Source organism: Raphanus sativus, chromosome 2 (assembly GCF_000801105.2).
Source record: "Raphanus sativus cultivar WK10039 chromosome 2, ASM80110v3, whole genome shotgun sequence".
In the NCBI taxonomy this organism is placed as follows: domain Eukaryota; kingdom Viridiplantae; phylum Streptophyta; class Magnoliopsida; order Brassicales; family Brassicaceae; genus Raphanus; species Raphanus sativus.
In genome coordinates, this window is record NC_079512.1 from 2051311 (window position 1) to 2071733 (window position 20423).

General features: G+C 33.4%; 5 protein-coding genes across 5 annotated transcripts; 2 read left to right on the forward strand and 3 right to left on the reverse strand.

Annotated features, from left to right (window-relative positions):
* Positions 1-914, reverse strand: LOC108841145 (uncharacterized). Its single transcript, XM_018613931.2, has 2 exons — positions 645-914; positions 1-562 (listed from the first exon to the last, which is right to left on the reverse strand). Exons 1-2 carry the CDS (start codon positions 780-782, stop codon positions 203-205), a joined length of 498 nt encoding a protein of 165 aa, XP_018469433.1. The 5' UTR covers positions 783-914; the 3' UTR covers positions 1-202.
* Positions 915-1222: 308 nt separating this feature from the next.
* On the forward strand, positions 1223-6761 carry LOC108842737 (vacuolar protein sorting-associated protein 35B). The gene is made up of 22 exons (XM_018615743.2): positions 1223-1393; positions 1462-1558; positions 1652-1775; positions 1921-2106; positions 2182-2269; positions 2458-2514; positions 2604-2693; positions 2786-2908; positions 3186-3260; positions 3350-3409; positions 3696-3812; positions 3962-4201; positions 4280-4345; positions 4440-4529; positions 4825-4914; positions 5284-5373; positions 5482-5550; positions 5654-5734; positions 5846-5953; positions 6040-6149; positions 6217-6330; positions 6405-6761. The coding sequence occupies exons 1-22, from the start codon at positions 1295-1297 to the stop codon at positions 6622-6624; spliced, it is 2394 nt and encodes a 797-aa protein (XP_018471245.2). The 5' UTR covers positions 1223-1294; the 3' UTR covers positions 6625-6761.
* A 26-nt stretch (positions 6762-6787) lies between these two features.
* On the reverse strand, positions 6788-8513 carry LOC108842738 (rac-like GTP-binding protein ARAC5). The gene is made up of 7 exons (XM_018615744.2): positions 8148-8513; positions 7838-7925; positions 7651-7760; positions 7515-7578; positions 7358-7422; positions 7209-7274; positions 6788-7113 (listed from the first exon to the last, which is right to left on the reverse strand). Exons 1-7 carry the CDS (start codon positions 8244-8246, stop codon positions 7015-7017), a joined length of 591 nt encoding a protein of 196 aa, XP_018471246.1. The 5' UTR covers positions 8247-8513; the 3' UTR covers positions 6788-7014.
* Positions 8514-11490: 2977 nt separating this feature from the next.
* Positions 11491-12930, forward strand: LOC108841425 (uncharacterized). The gene is made up of 3 exons (XM_018614184.2): positions 11491-11855; positions 12359-12535; positions 12624-12930. Exons 1-3 carry the CDS (start codon positions 11744-11746, stop codon positions 12689-12691), a joined length of 357 nt encoding a protein of 118 aa, XP_018469686.2. The 5' UTR covers positions 11491-11743; the 3' UTR covers positions 12692-12930.
* Positions 12931-13753: 823 nt separating this feature from the next.
* LOC108840814 (defensin-like protein 1) lies at positions 13754-14311 on the reverse strand. The gene is made up of 2 exons (XM_018613633.2): positions 14189-14311; positions 13754-14075 (listed from the first exon to the last, which is right to left on the reverse strand). Exons 1-2 carry the CDS (start codon positions 14250-14252, stop codon positions 13897-13899), a joined length of 243 nt encoding a protein of 80 aa, XP_018469135.1. The 5' UTR covers positions 14253-14311; the 3' UTR covers positions 13754-13896.
* Positions 14312-20423: the final 6112 nt, after the last annotated feature.

A 20423-nucleotide genomic window follows, 5' to 3' on the forward strand; every position in this document is an offset into this window, starting at 1 on the left:
TGACGTATTGAAGCAATAATTGCTTAAAAACTTTTGAGTGCATCTTAAAAGTTTTCCCTCTCCCCCTACAATCTTTGGAGAACACCAACAATGCCTAGAGAAGTGGGAAACAATGAAATATAGCACCCCCCCAATAAACGTGTGCAAAGACAAATACACACGTGCCTCACAAGTCACAAACTCTACTAAACCCCACCCTATTTCAGAGACGGCGTCGTTTACACCTACGGGTCCTTGCCGTGTCTAAAACATCGTCACTATTTTCACCAGTAGACGACTCAGCCTCTTCTGCAAATTTCCTCCCCGCCAACACTTTCGTCTTGGTCTCTTTTCTCTTTATTTCCAACAGCCTCCCGGCGAGATCGCTACACACAGCCCTGTTCTGCTCCAACGACTTCTTCCAAAACTCGGCTTCTGCTAAAGCTTTCTTCAGTTTAGCCTCCATTTCACCAGACCTTCTCGTCATGTCTTCGAGGGCTTTGTCTTTCGCTTTCAGACAAAACACGGCTCTCTCTTCTAGAGCCTTGTATTGATTCTGCAATTCTATTGTCTTCTGGTGATTCTGTAATTAAAGTTGAAAGGGAATATTTAATAGATTGTAATATATGGACAAAATCACATATTAATAAGAATGGGACCAATACCTGTACCAAATTGTTGAAGTCAAGTGCTTGTTGTTTATAGGGATCGAACAAGCCTAGCGATATGGTCCGATTATTTGTGATGACCCCAAAGGTGCCTGTTGATCTATTGAATGACAGCTCCTCTGGACCTCCTTGCATTTTGAGTAAATTAAAAGAGGAGAGCCTTTGTTTTAGATCGGAGTTTGTAATGCAAGCAAGAAGAATAGAAGATGTGTGAAAATTACCGAACAAGTAACCCTATTCGTTTCAGTTCCAAGTGCGTTGGGATTTAAAGGAAACAGAAAAGCATGAAAGGTCGTAGAGACGCGAATGTTTGGTGTGTGAACGAAACGAACGCGTCTGTTAGAAACTTAATGCGTTACAAACGAAATCATGCATCGTTTCGATAAAACGGGCTTTAATTTTTGCCGGGGTACCTTTGGTATTTTATTGGATTTCTAAAAGCCCAATTAGTTACTTAGGCCCATTAAGGCCCCCTTTTGGCGAATGTCTTTACATGTGTAGAGCAGCGTCATCTATGATTAGTGATCAAATTACATTTTTGATTTATATTGTATAGTTTCTTATTCACATAAATAAAATAAAAAATCGAAATCGACGCTTAACTGAAAAAAAAAAAAAACTGTTGACACAGAGAGAAAGAAGAAGAGATGAGGAGGCTCGGCGGAGGAGTAGAAGACGAGGAGAAGTGGCTGGCGGAAGGAATCGCCGGAATACAGCACAACGCCTTCTTCATGCATCGCGCCTTGGTAACATCCCCCGATCTCACTATTTCTCTATTTATTGATCTGATTAGTTCTCTCTTCGTCTTCGTCAGGACGCGAACAATCTCAGAGAAGTCCTCAAGTACTCCGCTCTCATGCTATCCGAGCTCCGCACCTCCAAGCTCTCTCCTCAGAGATACTACGATCTCTGTAACAACCTTTTTTTTTTTTTGAATCTCTCTCCCTCCCTCTCGATCGATCTCGTTGCTTTGTTTCTGAACCGTTTATCTAATGATTTTTTAGATATGAGAGCTTTCGATCAGTTGAGGCAGTTGGAGATTTTCTTCAAGGATGAGAGCAGGCATGGCTTGCCTGTGGTTGATTTGTATGAACTTGTTCAACACGCCGGCAACATTTTGCCCCGGATGTAAGCTGCTGATTCATTTTTGATCGGATTAGGATCTGAATAGTGTCAGTTATTAGCTTAGATTAGGACTACCAGTTATGAGATTAGCCTAGAAAAAGTGTCAGTTACAGCTTTGTTACTGAGACACTTGATGTCGATCTACTAGGTATCTGCTATGTACGGTAGGATCTGTTTACATCAAAAGCAAGCAGGCTCCATCTAAGGATGTTCTCAAGGATCTCGTGGAGATGTGTCGTGGCGTTCAACATCCGATTCGTGGACTCTTTTTGAGGAGTTATCTAGCGCAAGTGAGTAGGGATAAGTTACCTGAGATTGGTTCAGACTACGAAGGGTGCGTCTTCTCTTTTCCTTTGAAATTTGGTTGCTTAGTTGTTTGTTTACTCTGCTTGCAACTTTCCTCCTGCAGAGATGCAAATACTGTGATGGATGCTGTGGAGTTTGTGCTACAAAATTTCACTGAGATGAATAAGCTCTGGGTTCGAATTCAGCATCAGGTGAATTTTTCCGATCTGTGAAGAGTTGATGGTAGTTTAGATACGCATAGCACCTCTGCACTTGCTTGCCTCTGACTGAAGCATAAAACGAACCATGAAAGAGCATGCTTTTGGTCATGCAGGTTGTGTGGTGCTTGTGAATCATTGATATTGGTCAACCTGAGCTGAGGTGTTCCTTGGAACTGCAGGGACCTGGAACAGTTCGAGAAAGGCAGGAGAAAGAGAGGAACGAACTTCGTGATCTTGTACTATTCAACACCCACCCCTACGGGACTGAATACATATTTTACCGATGTCACTGCCCAATAAGTTGTATATAATGTCTTTCTCTCAGGTTGGGAAAAATTTACACGTTCTAGGACAGATAGAAGGTGTTGACCTTGATATGTACAAAGAGACTGTTCTTCCTAGGATCTTAGAACAGGTTCTTATCTTTGCATCTATCGTCTGTTTCCTTTTGGTATGATTGGGACGTCAGTTGCTGTATGATCTGATAAATCTTGAAACCTTGAATAGGTCGTCAATGGTAAGGATGAGCTGGCTCAGTATTATCTGATGGAATGCATTATTCAAGTCTTTCCTGATGAGTACCATTTGCAGACTCTGGAAACACTATTGGCTGCTTGTACCCAACTGATGGTGGGTAGGCTAGCAATTGCGATTTCTCTCTTTCCTCATATCCAATGTAATTGTATATTATCTAAAATGCTTTGTCGGCTGCTTCCTGATTAATTCTTCTCACACTGAAAGGGTTATATGAGCTGTCTAGATTGCCATTATTCTTGTTGTTTGCAAGTATTTAGGTATTTTTTTGCTTATTTCTCGGTGACTAGGGCTTTGGCTCACCAATTAGAAGTTTTTCCATTAAGATATATGGCCTTTTCCTTCCTCACTGACTTAAGAAATACTTTCTCAGCCAACAGTTGACACCAAGATAGTGTTAACTCAACTGATGGACCGGCTGTCAAACTATGCTGCCTCAAGTCCAGATGTAAGTGTCTATTGAGCTAGCGTTATACCTTTTTTTTATTTTTGTTCAATGTTACTGAGATGTCTTTCCTATTCTATACTTCTGGGCAGGTGTTGCACGAATTTTTGCAAGTGGAGGCTTTTGCGAAATTGAACAATGCAATTGGAAAGGTTGGCTCCATTAAAGGAAAATTTTATTATAAATTGACTTTTTTTTTGGTTGTTGGATATTCCTGAAACATAACGGCCCGTAGAAGAGTCTAGTACCATGAGCAGTAGTCAGTTTAATTGTAGTTTGTCATGATATTTTCCAATATTTGGCTACTTTCTCTTAATCAACTCTTTTTGTTAGGCATCGTCAAATCATACGTCGATCACATGTGATGAATAATAATGCCACGATAGTCTGTAAATGTCTGTCCTTAAGTATGACGTATGGATTTGGTGTGAGCTGCAGGTGATAGATACACAGCTTGAGATGCCTATTGTTGGAGCTATGACACTGTTTGTCTCTCTTCTGACTTTTGCACTCCGGGTTCATCCTGATCGGCTTGACTATGTGGATCAAGTATTGGTATGGCTTCCTTCCGTGGCTATCTTTCCTAAATTTGTCCCTTAGTTAATATTTTTTAATGGTGTATGATGCATTGTTTTGGTTTAATGATTAGTTTAATGTGGTGTAGCTCTGGTGTTAAACTAACTCTTGATCCGCAAACTTTGTAGGGGGCATGTGTAGTTAAGCTTTCCAGTGTGCCAAAGCTGGAGGACGCCCGTGCAATGAAACAAGTTGTTGCACTTCTGAGTGCTCCTTTAGAAAAATACAATGACATAGTTACAGCTCTTACACTGTCAAATTACCCACGTGTCATGGATCATCTTGATGATGGAACGAATAAAGTAATGGCAATGCTTATTATTCAGAGTATAATGAAAAACAACTCGTGTATTTCAACTGCTGATAAGGTATGCTTACTACTTTTCCAAATTAAAGAGTGTATATATATTTCCTACTGTAATAACATGTCAATTTTTGTTAACTAGGTTGAGGTGTTGTTTGAATTAATAAAAGGACTTATAAAGGATTTGGACGGAAACGCTACAGAGGAGGTACTGTCACTTTTTCTTTGGTTTGCAGTAACTTACTCTTGTCAGCTCTAATCTAACGTCTTGGTCCTCGTGAATTTTTGGTGTTTGCATTTAGCTTGATGAAGAGGATTTCCAGGAGGAACAAAATTCAGTAGCCAGACTGATAAATATGCTTGACAATGAAGAACCAGAGGAAATGATAAAGGTGGAACATTATAGAAATACTAAGTTCCGGTTCAGTAGTTATATGCGTTTTGTTTCTTGTCCTACTCTATTTCCATGATTTTAGTAGATATAAATGGCACTGTTACAGTGACATGTCCACTTAACCTGAACATGGTTTTCGTTACCTTAAACTGTACATCTTAGTGTTTTGCTTCAGTCCTCTTATTTAACAGAATTAATATTTATAAGGATTGGGCTATGAGACCGTGATTTCTTTTTACATCCTATCTGATGAGTAAACGAATTGCTAACCTGAGTACATTACTGATATGCAGATTATATATGTTGTGAGAAAGCATATTATGACAGGAGGAACTCGACGGCTGCCTTTTACCATTCCCCCGCTTGTTTTTTCTGCACTCAGGGTATATCTCTTCTTTTCCCTATCACGTGCTTGTATGTGTGTGTATCCAGTTATTGATATGTACCCTTCCACAACAAACCCACCCAATCAAGGAATAGTGCCACCGAGATTTATCTTGCAATGCTATTGATACTCCATAAGATTTTAAATATACTGTCTCATCGCTTCTTTCTGGAATCTTCTGGTCACTGGCTAGCAATTTCTATGTCATTGTTCTACACGAATTACAGTATAATGCATGTTTTTAACATATGCACTTATTTATGTGGAATAATTCCTCATTTGACAATCCTGCACAATCACTCCACAGTGGGATTAGATTCTCTGCTTTGGTTTGACTCTAAGAGTTGCTTAAACGTTTCCGTCACAGTTGGTCAGGCAGCTAGAATCCCAGAGTGGTGATATAACTGGAGAAGACGTCCAAGCAACCCCGAGGAGGATTTTTCAGATTCTCAATCAGGTTCGGCTGGATTCCCAGGAATTCAACATTTATTCTTTTGAATCATGTTTAAAAACGCTCAATATATTTTTATAATCCATTGAACAACGTTTTTTTTTTCTGTTCCAGACAATCGAGGTTCTTTCGTCAGTTCCACGTCCTGAACTGGCTCTAAGGCTCTACCTCCAGTGCGCTGAGGTAATCTATAGGTTCATCAACAAAATTCGAATTTGCCTGTATTATGGTGTAATTTGACATAGCATTCTCAATAAAATTTCTCTTGTTTTGGAACAACGATCAGGCCGCAAGTGATTGTGATCTTGAGCCTGTTGCTTATGAGTTTTTCACCCAAGCATTTATATTATATGAAGAAGAAATCGCGGTAACTTATTTTCCTTTCGGTGTGAGCTTTTTATACACAACTAGAAGTTTATCTCCTCAACTTTTAATATCTTTCATGGTTCTTTGTGTGTGTTGTATCATTATACTCTAGGACTCCAAGGCACAGGTCACTGCAATTCATCTGATTGTTGGAACCTTGCAAAGGATCAATGTCTTTGGTGTCGAAAACAGAGACACCTTGACACATAAAGCAACTGGGGTACTAATAACCTTTTTTGCAAACTGCAATCTCGTTTTGTAAGATGTTTCTTAAACACATAGTCTGTGTGTTTTTCTTGTGACCAGTACTCAGCAAGGCTTTTAAAGAAGCCTGATCAATGTCGAGCGGTTTATGCATGTTCTCACCTCTTTTGGGTCGATGATGATGATCTAGATGGCATCAAAGATGGAGAAAGGTATATTTCCCTCTCTGTGATCTTCTTAGCTTCTGAACTAACTTCATTGTCGATGTTAATTATGTAGAGCTCTTCTATGTTTAAGACGTGCACTGAGGATAGCAAACGCAGCTCAACAAATGGCTAATGCAACCAGAGGTAGCAGCGGACCAGTCACGCTGTTTGTCGAAATCTTGAACAAGTCGGTACACTAAAAAAAAAACTGAGATTGGTTTGGTTCGTTCATACACAGTCTAATAATGGTCTCTTTTGCAGGTACATATACTTCTATGAGAAAGGGAATCCACATATAACTCCATCTGATATACAGAGTCTGATAGAGTTAATCAACACCGAGATGCAAAGCGACAACAACAACGGTAACACAAGAAGAACCCACTCAGATCCTTTCTTTACGAGTACGTTGCGTTACATAAGGTTCCAGAAACAGAAAGGTGGCTTGATTGGTGACAAATATGATCTCATCAAGTTGTGAGTTGTATCCTCCTCCACACAGTCCTCAAATCAAATCCATAGGCCTGGTGTTTTATTCTCTTTGTTGCTAATACTCTCTGCGTGTATAGAATCCTTGTTTTCAATCCATCTATGTCTCAAATTTAAACGTTGTTTCTATGGTCTCATGTCTATAAGTAGCCAAAAAACCAAAAAAAACATGGATTAAGAAGATTAGTCTACGTAGTTATAGTACATCCAACAACAACACACCAAAGAACTCATCCCCCTCTTCTTACTGATTAGATTCTCAACCGAACAAAGCCTTATAACAACAACTAGACAGTTTGATGCTCTGAATCTTTTTTTCTCTTCTCTTCAGCTTCGCTTGTCACCTACCAAACTTTTTCTTGTTTTTTTTTTAAAGGTGAGATCACAAGAAAGCGCAACGATTCTTGTTCTTTTTCTTCTTCTTTGACTTGGGGGGCTGAAGCACCACTTTTATAGCTGCGTCAAAGACTGCTTTCACGTTCTGCAAAAACCCCCCAGCACTTTCAGTCACACAAAACCCACAAACAAACAGACATCTGAGATTGAAATTTTGATAACGAGTGTGTGTGTGTGTACCTGCTGCGTCTTTGAACTACATTCAATGTAAACCGGAGATCCTATCAGCTTCTTTAGTTCCTCTCCCTGCAGACAGAAACAATTCTCACATATGAAACTCGTCCTTTTGTCTTGAAAGAATAATTGGATCGTGGAGATTATATCTCTACCTGGTTTGTAGTGATTGGTACTGCACCGGGATGGTCTATGAAGAACTGCTTGTCATCTCGAAGATCTGAAAGTTCCCAAAATTTGTAAATAAACTAGTCTATCTCTCTTATTAATCAAGGAAGTGTTTTTTACACAAAGAACATCATAGTCAGATACCGAGTTTTGTTCCAACGAGGATGATAGGAACTCCAGGGGCGTAATGCCTAAGCTCAGGAATCCACTGCAACAAGAAACCCAATTCAGAATCAGATATTATTAAAGGAAGGAAGAAAGTAAAGAGCCAAAACCAAACCTTCTTGGCTATGTTCTCGTAGCTAGCTTTGCTGATAAGAGAGAAAGCAAGAATGAAGACATCTGCACCACGGTAACTCAATGGTCTTAACCTGTTATAGTCTTCTTGACCTGCACCCACCAAAGAAGACTTTAAGTCTCCAAAACATAAAAACCAGATTTTGAATACAAAAGGGCTTAATTTTTACCAGCTGTATCCCACAATCCAAGATTCACAGTGTTGCCATCTACAACCACGTTGGCACTGAAGTTGTCGAACACTGTTGGAACATAGTCCTGATTAAAGTCAATTAACAACACCCAAGTCATTATAAGGTCAAATTAAACCGGATCCATCATTAACATACAAACAAAGGGACAAGATTAAGGCCAAAAGGATAAGACTTTTCACTTCATAATGAAAAGTTTCAGAATGATCTTTAGCAAAAAGAACAAAACTTTAGTCAAAGAAAGCTTTCAAGAACCCTAATGAGAGAGCAACAAAGGAGGAGACTTTACCGTAGGGAAAGTGTTGCTGGTGTAAGAGATCAGCATACAGGTTTTTCCGACGGCGCCATCGCCGACGGTGACACACTTTATGAACCTCGAAGCACTCATTCTCCGCCGCTTATTCGAAAAAACAAAAAAAAAAAACTTCTTCTTGACTTTTCTCTCCTCAAACCATTACCCAACAATAAAGTCGCGAACTTTTCTACTAACTCTAGAAGAAAAAAGAAACCCTAAAATTCGAATTGCAGAATGAACAATGAAGATGTTGATGTTCAATGAGAGAGATGAATGAGAAATAATATTTTTTTTTGCTTCTTTTTATTTGTTTTTGGGCCGTTGGGGTGACTTTGAGATGAGCTTTTTTAGATACAGCTTAGGCCAGCTATTGGTACACCGAACAACACCTTATCATTTACACTCACCCCCACTTTCTTTATTTCTTTTTAGAATATTATCTTTCGCACTTTAATTTTTGAATTTGAATAAGAAAGTTACCAGTTATATGCTAAAAGCCTAAAACTAAAAGATGTTTAAGAGAATTTGCTTTTAATATAAAATGTTTTACATTTTTGGATAAATTTAATTTTATAATCAGTTATATATTGTAGTCTTGATTTTTGTTTTAATAATATTATAAGTAAAATTAATTTTTTAATTTTTATGTTTTACCTAAAAATACCATAACGTATAAACTTTTATCATATCCTTTTTTTTTGCAAAGTACTTTTATAATATCCTTATGTTTAAGATAACAACTACCACCAAAACAACAACCTAATTCACTAGTTTTCTTCTTGGGAAATTGCTTGAAATCTTTAATTTTCTTCTTTAAAGATTAATCCTCTAATGACGAAAACTAAAATGAAAAACAATTACATTAAGAAAAATAGAAAATGATTGAAGATTATAATTTAAAAGTAAACATAAATAATAGTCGACCAAAGTATGGGGAGGCAGGATTAGATTTTAATCATTTGACTGGACCAACTCTCGTAACGTGCAACTTAGTGTTACGGCACCAATTCATTCTTTTTAAAATCAAACTAGACCATGATTGGGCGGGTGTTTATTTAATTTTTTAATTTTTGATTTATACTAAATGATGTATTTGTTAATAGTTACTTGTGATACATTCAGAGGTATACCTACTATAAGATTAGGGGGTTCAGTTGACACATGTTTAATTATGAAATAATTGGTTTTGCATAGGAAGCCAAAAAGAATCAGCAGCTAAAATGGTATTAGTGTATGTATTGACACACCTAAATCTGGGTTCACATTTCTAAATTATACTTTTGTTATCATATTTTTAAAATTTTATATATCATGACACATGTAAAAAAATTGATGGGTCCGCCATTGGATACATTGAGTTCTTTTTTAATTTTAAAAAACAATCAAATCTGTGAAAAATATTTTTTATTATAAAGAAAGCTTAAAGTGAACAATGATAGATTATATATGAAATATATAAATCAATTTAGTTAATTTAAAATACATTGAAATAATTGACTTTGAATCATATATAAATCAATTTAATCGGCTCATTGTTATTACATTTTTTGTTAGGGCCATAGTGTTTTAGATCAAATTAAGTTGGTCTAGTGGTTCATGACTCCCCTCTCTTATCCTAACCGGCAATTTTGTTTTGTAACCGTTCGGTGTTTAGAAAAAAATTGTGAAGAATGAAAAAAATAAATATCTCGACTTTCGGTGTTCTCCCATGGCGATGACGATTTCAAAACTCATTAATCGAGGATCTAATGTTTGATATTTGTGAATCTGATGTTTTTCTTTACGAATCAAGGTATGGAGTAATTAAATCTCTTTTGAAATAATTGGTTTATTTTTCATTCTGTTTCAAAGTATATTGTTTGCATGTCTAGTTAATTAATAAATGTCCATAACATTTATTTCAAAGTATATTGTTTGCATGTCTAGTTAATTAATAAATGTCCATAACATTTATAAAGCAAATCAATTGTTTCCTAAAAATAATGTAGTTAGCAAGAATATAGGCAATTGCCTCATTTTTAACTATTTACTTAATCTTATATTTAATATTGAGTACTCTGCAAGTTCAGTTAAACAGATTTTACTGGGAAGAAAACATAGATAATTTATTCATACAATAACTTTTTAGATTTATTGAGACCTAACTCTATGTGAGGTGAATAAACATTGGTTTAGATGAAAAGGGAAATTCAATTTTATCTTGAAATTATTTTAATAGAAAATGGAAGTTAAATTTTATTTTACGACAATAAATAATTTCGAAATTAATATCCAAGATTTTTTTTTGATAACAAATAAATAATTTCGAAATTTATTTAATATAAAAGAAGTTAAATTTTGTTTTAGCACAATATATTAACTAACTGAAAAAGACAAACATTAAAATAGAGACTATCTATAAATAAAGAAAGTGATAAAAACACATTTAATAAACTGATTAAAACAAGCATTTTTTAGGATCAGTGGCATATAAGTGTAATTAACATTGAAAATTCAGGGGCATTTCCTAAGTGTACTTTTCTTTTAATAATAGAGATAATCTCTTTCAAATTTCATTATATTATTTAGTTTTATTTTGTCATGAGTGTTTTGTCATTATAGTTTTGAGAGATTTTTTCATCTTTACGATATATATATAGGAGACCAAAAATCTTCCAAGAACGTGCTCAACTGTTATTCAACGTACCCGCCAATGAGCAACACGACACATCACTATGTGTTTAACGATATAGTGGGAAAATATACGAGCTAATAGGCAATCAAATGAAACTAAGGTGTAGAGTTAGCTTTACGTTTCTACCTACTCTTCACCAACACCACCTTTTCATTTTCATTTATTCTTACGTGAAATAGATTCCAGAATTTGGGAAAATTTAATTTAAAACTTAAAAATAAATCATGAATTTGAATGCTTCTAAGTTCTAACTGAAGCCACATGTTTCGAAAATATGTAACTAAAAAAATATTTCATGAGTGAGTCAACATAGGTAAGAAAAAATTGTCACGAAGTCCACAACACACCAACACAACGCAAGCTAAGAAAGAAAAAACACAGTCAAATGAAGGCTTACTGGAGGCCCAGTAGCTAATTTAGGCCCACTACGCAACTCCTGAAATATTATCATCATTTTTTATGATCATAGATTCATAACGAAGAGGTGAAATGAAGGCTCACTGGAGGCCCAGTAGCGAATTTAGGCCCACTACGCAAAATATTAATATCATTTTTTTATGATTAAACATTTGCTTGCAAATGTTCTACACAATTAGAAGATTAGAAGATGTAAGTTTGTTGGTCAACAAATCCTTAACATTAATCCTTAAGCTAAATGGATTAAAAAAATATTAAAACAGTTCCTGTAGCTAAGAGAGAGTCCTTAATTAAGGGAATCAAGGACCAAGTCCTTAGTGTGCTGGCAATTTAATTTCCTTCCTTTTTGTCTCTGATAATTAGCAGAGCACATCGTCTCGTTGAATTCATTCCATATAATTTGAGCATAATCCATCCTTCTTCATCAATCATCATCATCATCACCAAGCCAAAGCCGAAGGTACTACTCTCTCTCTCTTTCGCTCGTTTTTTTTTAAGAATGATGAGCATCGATGGGAAGTTGGATGCTATAACTCCTTCTGAAGAAAGAACTGAAGATGAAGCAGAGAGAGGAAGAGAGGAAACGCAAGGAAGAGGAAAAAGCCAAACAAGTAAAATCAATCACTCTCTCTATCTCTTCGTAATCTTCTAATTCAGATTAGTTTTAAGAGATTTTCATTTGATTGATTCAGGCTCCCAAAGCAATTTCCCTTTTTAATTTTATTTCCCTTTCACGAAGGTGTTTGTTTAGGGATTGTGATTTTGTAAAATATGATATAAGGCTATTATATGTTTGTTGATCGTCCGCAGCTGCTAGATTTTTTAAGCAGTCTATGATTGAATTTGTATCCAAGTTTTTTTTCGGTCAGATAATTCAATACACGGAACTGTAGTTTCTTTGGTGATAGTCAGTTGTAATGTATCTTCTGAGAACTGATTTAACTTGAAAGATTTGACTACAGCAATGACTTTGATGAATGGGATTAGTTTACTGTGTGCGTAAGAGAGGAGTGTGATTGATCATTTCAATGCTTGTATTACTGATAGCAACACAAAAGCAAAGCGTGTGTGTGTGACTGATGGATGAGTTTGATTGTGTGTGGGGTTTTTTCAGGGCAGCGCAGACGACAAAACCAAAGGAAATTGAAACCAAGGTTCCGGAGAAGGACATTCCAAAAGACAATAATTAGTTGTGTCTCAGAGATGCAAGGAGCTTGGAATCACCTCAATGCACGTGAAGCTCCGTGCCACTCGTGGAAACAAGACCAAGACACCTGGTGCTGGTGCTCAGGTAAAAGCTCGCATTAGCAACATCTAAGATCTTGGCCTTAACATGTTTTGAGCATTTCTAACAGTGTGTGCTTTGTTGTTTTCTGCAGAGGATGTTACTCCAATCCCAATAGACAGTACTCGCCGAAAGAGTGGTAGAAGAGGAAGGAGGCTCTGAGAGATGTCCATCATCCAACATCATAACCAAATCCATATCTTCAATCAATATCCACCACTTTGGTTAGATTTTCTGTCTCCCCTGCTTTTGTTTCACATTCTCATTAGTGACATGAGCTTGAACCTTGTGTTGTTGACTTTATTATTTTTTTGGTGTTCATATAAAAGTTCCAAAGTTCTAGGAAAACTATGCATGGATGTACACATATATACACATAAAAATTCCAAAGTTCTAAGATTCAATTCAAAAAAAAAAATTCTAAGAACTCCATAATGGATAACACCATTGGAGATACAATTATGGTTAGAGTCCTTAACTATTTAAAAAAAAAGAAATAATATTATAATCCTAAGGACTCCAATGGTGAGTAACACCATTGGAGATGCTCTTATTCATTTAGCATTTGTAAGAGAGGGCAGTGTTAAAGTTTGACAAGTGAAAATAGTTTCCATGACAGATGGTCCATAATTCACAAACGAAAAGTATGGTCGGGATATTGTGCCATATGTAATAGCTGAGGTTTGTCCATTTAAGTTTCTATCTTATATCCGTATCTCAAAATCCATCAGAGCCAATACTTTTTTTTATATAAACCTAATTATGTAATTCTTTCATCTGTGTTCTGGTTCTTATAAACCTAATCGTATTCTGGTTCTTCGGGTTTCTCCATCGTTCGTAAATTTATCTCGGTTCAACCTTTCATCTGACTTGTCAAGAATCTTATTAACCTTTCATCCGACTTGTTAAAGAATCTTATCATTATCATTACATGTTGTCATGTTCGTTCCAAAGCGAAGCAAAACGGTTTTAGGTTTAATTGCTTTTGATTCCATGTTTTTGAAATCTTTTTACCGTAGGATCAAGTTTAGTAGGATCAAGTTTAGAGATCTTGTAATTTGTTATCATATCTTGTAAACCTCAAGAACTCGTTTATATTTACACTTTAGCAAAAAAAAAGTTATGTAAATCTTTATTTTCTACAACATAACAAGCTTCTCATAAACATTTAATTAACATGTAAACCGACACATTTTTGGCGGAACGTGCATTGAGTCTATGCTATTTTATGGTGAATAAAACTTTATTTGTATAACCGAACCAACATAACATATCTGGTACATGTCTTAAAATCACTCATGGATAGTGACACTGACTTATTTTGTGTAAATTACATAAAAACTATTCACCAAAGAGTTTGCGATAAATTAACAAGGAAAGTAGCAGATACACTTGTGAGCTGGGAAGACATAGTTGCAAGATCCATGTCGTGCTTTCTCAAGGTTAATGCACTGATTCTTGCATGCGTTATTGTTTCCACAGACTCCTGACCATGTCCCACTTGGCCTTTCGCACAACTTCTGTGCTTCCACCATTGTTGGTGCTTCTGTAAATACATAGATCTCACAAGGTTAGATATCAAATTAATATGAAAACTAAAAAAAAACTACAAATCTAAATTTTTCATGCGCAGCATGTGATAAGCAGGTCACTACTCACCGAAAGCAGCAAAAAGAACAAGAGCAGCAAAAAGAAGTGCGATGATGGACGCAAACTTAGCCATGATCACTAATAAAACTTAATTTTCAAAGTATATATGTGTGTGAAGTGTGAAGAAATAAGCTTTCGATCAGCCCCTATTTATAGTAGAGAAAACTGATGAGGAGTATGTCATTCCCTTATGGTGCATCTTACGGGTAGTAAATGTTTAATTCCATAAACTAATCCAACACCGTCTTCTAGTATACAATGTCAACACGCAAGTAGTTCATGCATGATAGATAGGGATAAAATGTTGACAAGCTCATAAACAGTGGGCTGATCAGTGTCTCGTTTCACTAAACTTTTCATTCGCAATTTGACACGAGCCGGCTTATTTGACTTGGTCAAGATGTTATATATCTACACCAAGACCTAGGTTACACAGGTGGTAGTGATACGTGACGACCATATGTTTAATTTGAACTTGGATAACTTTTTGTTATTGGTCTCACAATCATCAAACAAAAAAAATCAAGATTTACACAGTGGATTTGTACAAACTTGCTAGAGGATGCCGGCTAACCAATTTCGATTAATTGTGTTAGCTATTTCAAATCAGTATTATTTTGTTTCTTGTACACAAACTTTTTTTTGTAAAATTCTAACCACACAGGTTAATATGTAATTTTGTTCCCACCAGTAAACCCAAACTTTGGTGAGGAATCTGTTTTTTCTTTCTAAAAAAACATAAAAAGCTAATAAAAGAAAAATTGTTTTCAACTTCATCGCCTTACCCACAAACTTTGATAAAATAGCCACGTATCAACATCTTGCTTCGTTGCCCTACTAAGAAAGCCCCAGCGCATAAAAGTAGCAAAGTCAGAAGAAGACGCACACAAATTAAGGGATTAACTCTAACTAAACCAAGAATGACCAGAACCGGTATTGTAGAGATACTATTTACGAACTTGGTTGCTGCCACAAATAGAAAAAATCCCCATGGGTTTGGGTCTTAAGGCCAAGGTTTCTCCCTCTTGATGCTTTTTAGCCAAAATGTGATTTGAAACCTTTAGATACTCGAGAATTATTAGCCCGAAAACGGTATTAGTTGATAGACACTAAACACACATAAAACCACATCCAGCCAACATTAGCAAGACAAAACAATCAAATGCTGAAAACACAACATGCATGTCATTAAATGACTAGAATACATTCGTTTTATGTGTTAGTGTCTGTACCTGATCTCCAAAAATGATTATATATCGACAACTACAAATGATAGATTACCAATAGGAATAAATCCTTTAGCAAAAAAAAAAAAACTACAAATGATAGATTCAATCCGGGGTCGAATTTGATGAAATATATAGTTCCCTTATAGATCGACCCAAAACTGAACCGATTGTCTTTAATGCATGTGTAACAACGTTCTATATCCCACCTATGAGTAGGACTAACCCAATAATGGGAGTGGCAGATCCGTGTCCTCTTCGAAAGCTTATGGTCACTTTCTTCATTTGCATCCTGTCATCCATGTAGTTTATTTGAAATACCTTTCAAGCGAACAAAAATATTATTATCGTTTTTCTAAGATTTATAGTTTTGCATCAAAAAAGAAGTTTTGCATACGGAGCGTTGAATTGATTGACGTATCAGTACAGGAGACGTTTCCGGGACGGGGACTCACTGGGGACGACGGTACAGGGACGCTATGGGGACGGCAACCATTAATCATGGAATGTTTTAAAACATATTTGTTTTAATATTATCCTTTCCTAAGCTTATTCACTTACTTTTATTCCAAATAAAAAATAAAAATAGGAGTTTAAACTAGATTTTGAATTTATAAGCTTTTTCTAATCTTTTTAGTTTATATTTTTTTACTAGTGGTATTCCACATTTTGTGTGCGTCAGATTTTTCACAAGAAAGTCTTCTTAACCCTAAAATCAAATTAAATAACTAAATAGCAAAAAAAATATTACATTAAATTTAAAAGAAACTTAGAAAGTGTTTATATCAAATTATTAGATAGTCACTAATGTCAAATTAAAATAATTTTTAAAAAATCAAAATTTAACCCTAAAATTACCACCAACACTATAACATATGTTATCAAACCCTAAACCAAAAATTATCGTGACTCAATCTATATTCACTCATTTATTTTAAAATAATTTAATTTTAGTAAAACTAAATTTTCATCATTTAAAAATATTTACTAATATATGATTTCGATTTTTTCCTTTCCATTTTTTTGATATAAAATTTACTAGTAACTTTTAAGATCTAATACATGAAAAGATTTTCCATGGTAGACTTCCGGAAAATTTCTGTAAGATTTCGATTTAGTCGGAAAACCTAAATTCTTCTAAGATTAGACATGAACCCTAAATTATATTACAATTTAGGTGGAAACCCTAAATTCTACTAAAATTTAGGTGAAAACCTTAAATTCTACTAAATTTAGGCATAATATTTCAGAAGAATTCTTGGGAAGTCTTTTGTGACTCTTCGAGGCCATATAGTCAAATAACTAAACAAAAACACTTCCTTAAACTTCAAAGATACCTATAAAGTGTTTAAATCAAATTATTAGATAATCACTAAACACATATAGGTCAAATTAAAAAAAATATATATTTTTCAAAATCTATAACTCTAAAAATACCAACAATACTATAACATATGTTACTAAACTTTAAACCAAAGATTACATGACTCAATCTACATTCACTCAGCTATGTTGAAAATAATTCAATTTTAATAAAACTAAATTTACATCATTAGAAATGTTTATGATTACATGATTTCAATATTTCTTCATCAAAATATTTTTTTATAAAAAAATTTAAATTATTTTAAAGATCTACTGAACGAGAAGACTTTTTCTCTGAAATAACTTTTTGTAAGTTTTCTTACGCGGAAGTTTATAATGGTAAAACTCAATACATGTTTTTTGTTTGTTCATAAGGAATTTGTGTAGTTTCACTAGCCTTTTAGGTTATTTTTGCATTTGATTGAATTTCGAGTACACTTTTATATTCAAAATCAAGTTTTGAGTCAGTTTGGCAATTTTCCTTCATAAAAACTGCAAAAGTAAACTTCAACTAGAGATTGATCTGCATGTATCTGCAGTTTTATTATATTTTTTTTTATATAAATTGATGTTTTCATGATTAGTACTATATAATTTATACTTCCTCTGTATCACTTTAAGTGGATTTTAAGATTTTTACACATAAATTAAGGAAATACAAACTTTTATACAATTTATCTTGGTTGTATAAAAAATAATTAAATAAAACTATTTCGATCAATAAGAAAAAATTCAGTATTTTGTAATTGGTCAAAAGTTTTGAATGTTATTAAATTCCACCTAGAATAGTGAGAACATCAACTATTTTGAAACAAAAGAATTTCCTCTAAACACCCTCTTAAAGTAATACGGAGGGATTATATGTTATCATATAATTAATAGCATAGTATTTGAATATTTTTAGATTTCTATACATATGATTCGAATCTGAATCAAATTAGGTAATATGGTTATTTTTGGTTATGTTCAGGTTATTTTAGTTTGGGTTAAAAATATTTGAACCAAGTCGGTTAATATGGTTACTTTGGTAGAAATATCTGAACATGTTTCAGATACGTTAGTTTTGATATTTTTAGGTTTTTATACATCAAAAACGAATATATCTGTACTTCAGAGGACCCGACATGAGACCCATCTAAAATATATTTTATAATATCCAAATGGAGCGTAATTTCATTACCCAAAAACTTTATACTCAAAAAACAATTTGTACCTGAACGGACACTCGAATGTCTATGTATAATTGATTTTGTAAACAAATAAAAAAACTTTTTTAACCATTTTGAATGCTTTTCTCAAATTGAGAAATTTCTTTAAAACATGTCAAATTATTATGGTTAATATGTAAAGTAAATGCTGTTGAAATATTATAGTAAAAATAATTAATAAATTAGTAAAAAAGAATGAGAAAATGAAGGTAAAAGATATAATAAAACACTTCAAAATAGTATGTTCTGTTATAAATGATGTCGAATTATTTAGAAGAAAATAAATAAAGTAATTAGAATTAATTAAAAATGGAATGAAAATTTGTAAAATCTCAATTCAAAATAAATAAAAAATTGTTTTGTACTTTAGTTTGAACAGAATAGATGGTCATCTTTTAATATAGTAGAAATTTGAAGCCTAGTTCGATATGTTATCTTCACCATCCATAATGTTTTGGTAAGAAAAGCGAAATAGATTGCAAAACTAATTATATTTGGGGAAAATTGCCAAAAGAGAATAAAAAACAAGGTTGTTGTCCCATTGGTATAAAATGATTTTTTCTCCTTTTTATCCTTTGTATTTCTGAAAACTAATAAAATAAATAATTTTATGAATCAAAAAATTATTAAAAATATAAACAATTAATAAAATACTCATATACACAAGCTGATAATTTTTTTTGTTCAAAAACTTGATATATAAAATTCTTAAAATATGTTCTACTAAAAGTAGAATGCGTCATTTACGAAAAATTGTATAGTAAAAAACGATTTCTAAAATAAACATGTTCATCTACTTCTTTTATAACGTCCATTCTACTATTTACTAAATTCTAAATAAGAAGAATGTGCATTCTACTAATCGTAAAAATATTCACTTTCCTTCCGAATGCATCTTCTACTTTTATAAAGTATTCTAAATTTCGGGGAATGTGTTTTCCACAATGTACTCTTACGTCTACTCAAAGTAGAAAATGTATTCATGATTTTTATCATTATTCTAAACTTTTAGAAGACGCCTTTTACGAATAAGAATAATTGATTCTTTTGCGAAAATTAATGAAATTTCAGTTAAAGAAATATTCTGACTTTCTAAAACGTGTTATGGTCGATTTTACTTTTGAAAAATGATTTTGCTTTTTTTCTTCATAAATCTGTGATATCTGCATAGTTTATCTTGTGATTTTCACAAACTCTTATTCTATTTTTTTAAGTTTAATAAAACTAAAAAATTTATAAACATTTTAAGCTTTATATAAAAAAAAGACTTCATAAACATTTTTTATAAAGTTTATTTAAAGTTTCTTACTAAAAACTTTTTGTAAAGTTTTATTTTATTTTTATAAAGTTTACAAAGTTTACTTTTATTAAAAATTTAAAAAGTTTTATTTTTATTAAAATTTTTGATAAAATTAAAAAGTTTACAAATATTTTGAACTTTTTATAAAAATAAAACTTTGTAAAATAGTTTTTATAAAGTTAGTTTAAATTTTTTATTAAAAACTTTTTGTAAATTTTTATTTTTATTTTTATAAAGTTCACAAATATTATTTTATTAAAGTTTTATATAAAAATAATGTTTTTTATAAATTTTATTTAATGTTTTTATTAAAACAATTTGGTAAATTATTTTTATTTTATAATTTTTTAAGAATTTTATTTTTATTAAAAAACTTTTTTAAGTTTTATTTTTGTTTTTCCTTTTTAAAACGTTTTTAGTTAATTTTCAAAAAAAAAACAATTAGTTTAATATGTTTAATTAGATTAATCAAATGTTATTTTGGAAATTATGAAAAAATTATACTAAAGAAACAACTAAATGATAGTTTTATACTATAGGGACAACCATGCTGATTTTTTGTTCTGTTTTGGCAAATTTCCTTATTTATGACTCAAATCAAATCAGTTACAAGATCAGCCTTGCCTTTTTTTGATAAAATAAGGATTTTTTGGGTTGATTATTATGCAGTCATCCACGAATATGTGTAAAACACTTACCATATGATGCGTGCGGCAGTTGATCGCTGAGGTGATGAGTTTTTGCAGGGACTTGTTGAAGAGACACGGGCGGAAAAAGAATGGGCAATACTATGATCGATCGTTTGTTTTCTCCCGCTCGAAAAACACAAGTTAATCATTGTTGAATCTTAGTTCGGTCGGAACTCGGTACTCTGGACGAACAGACTTAATTCGACGGTGGGTTAATTCAAAGGTATCTGTACTGATCGGGAAAATATAATGGTTTACAATATGAGAATAGATGGAAAAGTTAATTGGTTTTCATTGAGCTAACCAAAAAAATATAAGTCGGCAAAAAATATAACAAATAAAAACTCTAATTTCTAGTTGTCAAGTATGTGTGTCAAAGTCTGGATCCTTTTCTCCATCGGTTCTGTTCTCTTTTTATAGATGAACCCCTTTCATTGTTGCCATATCCCATTCTGA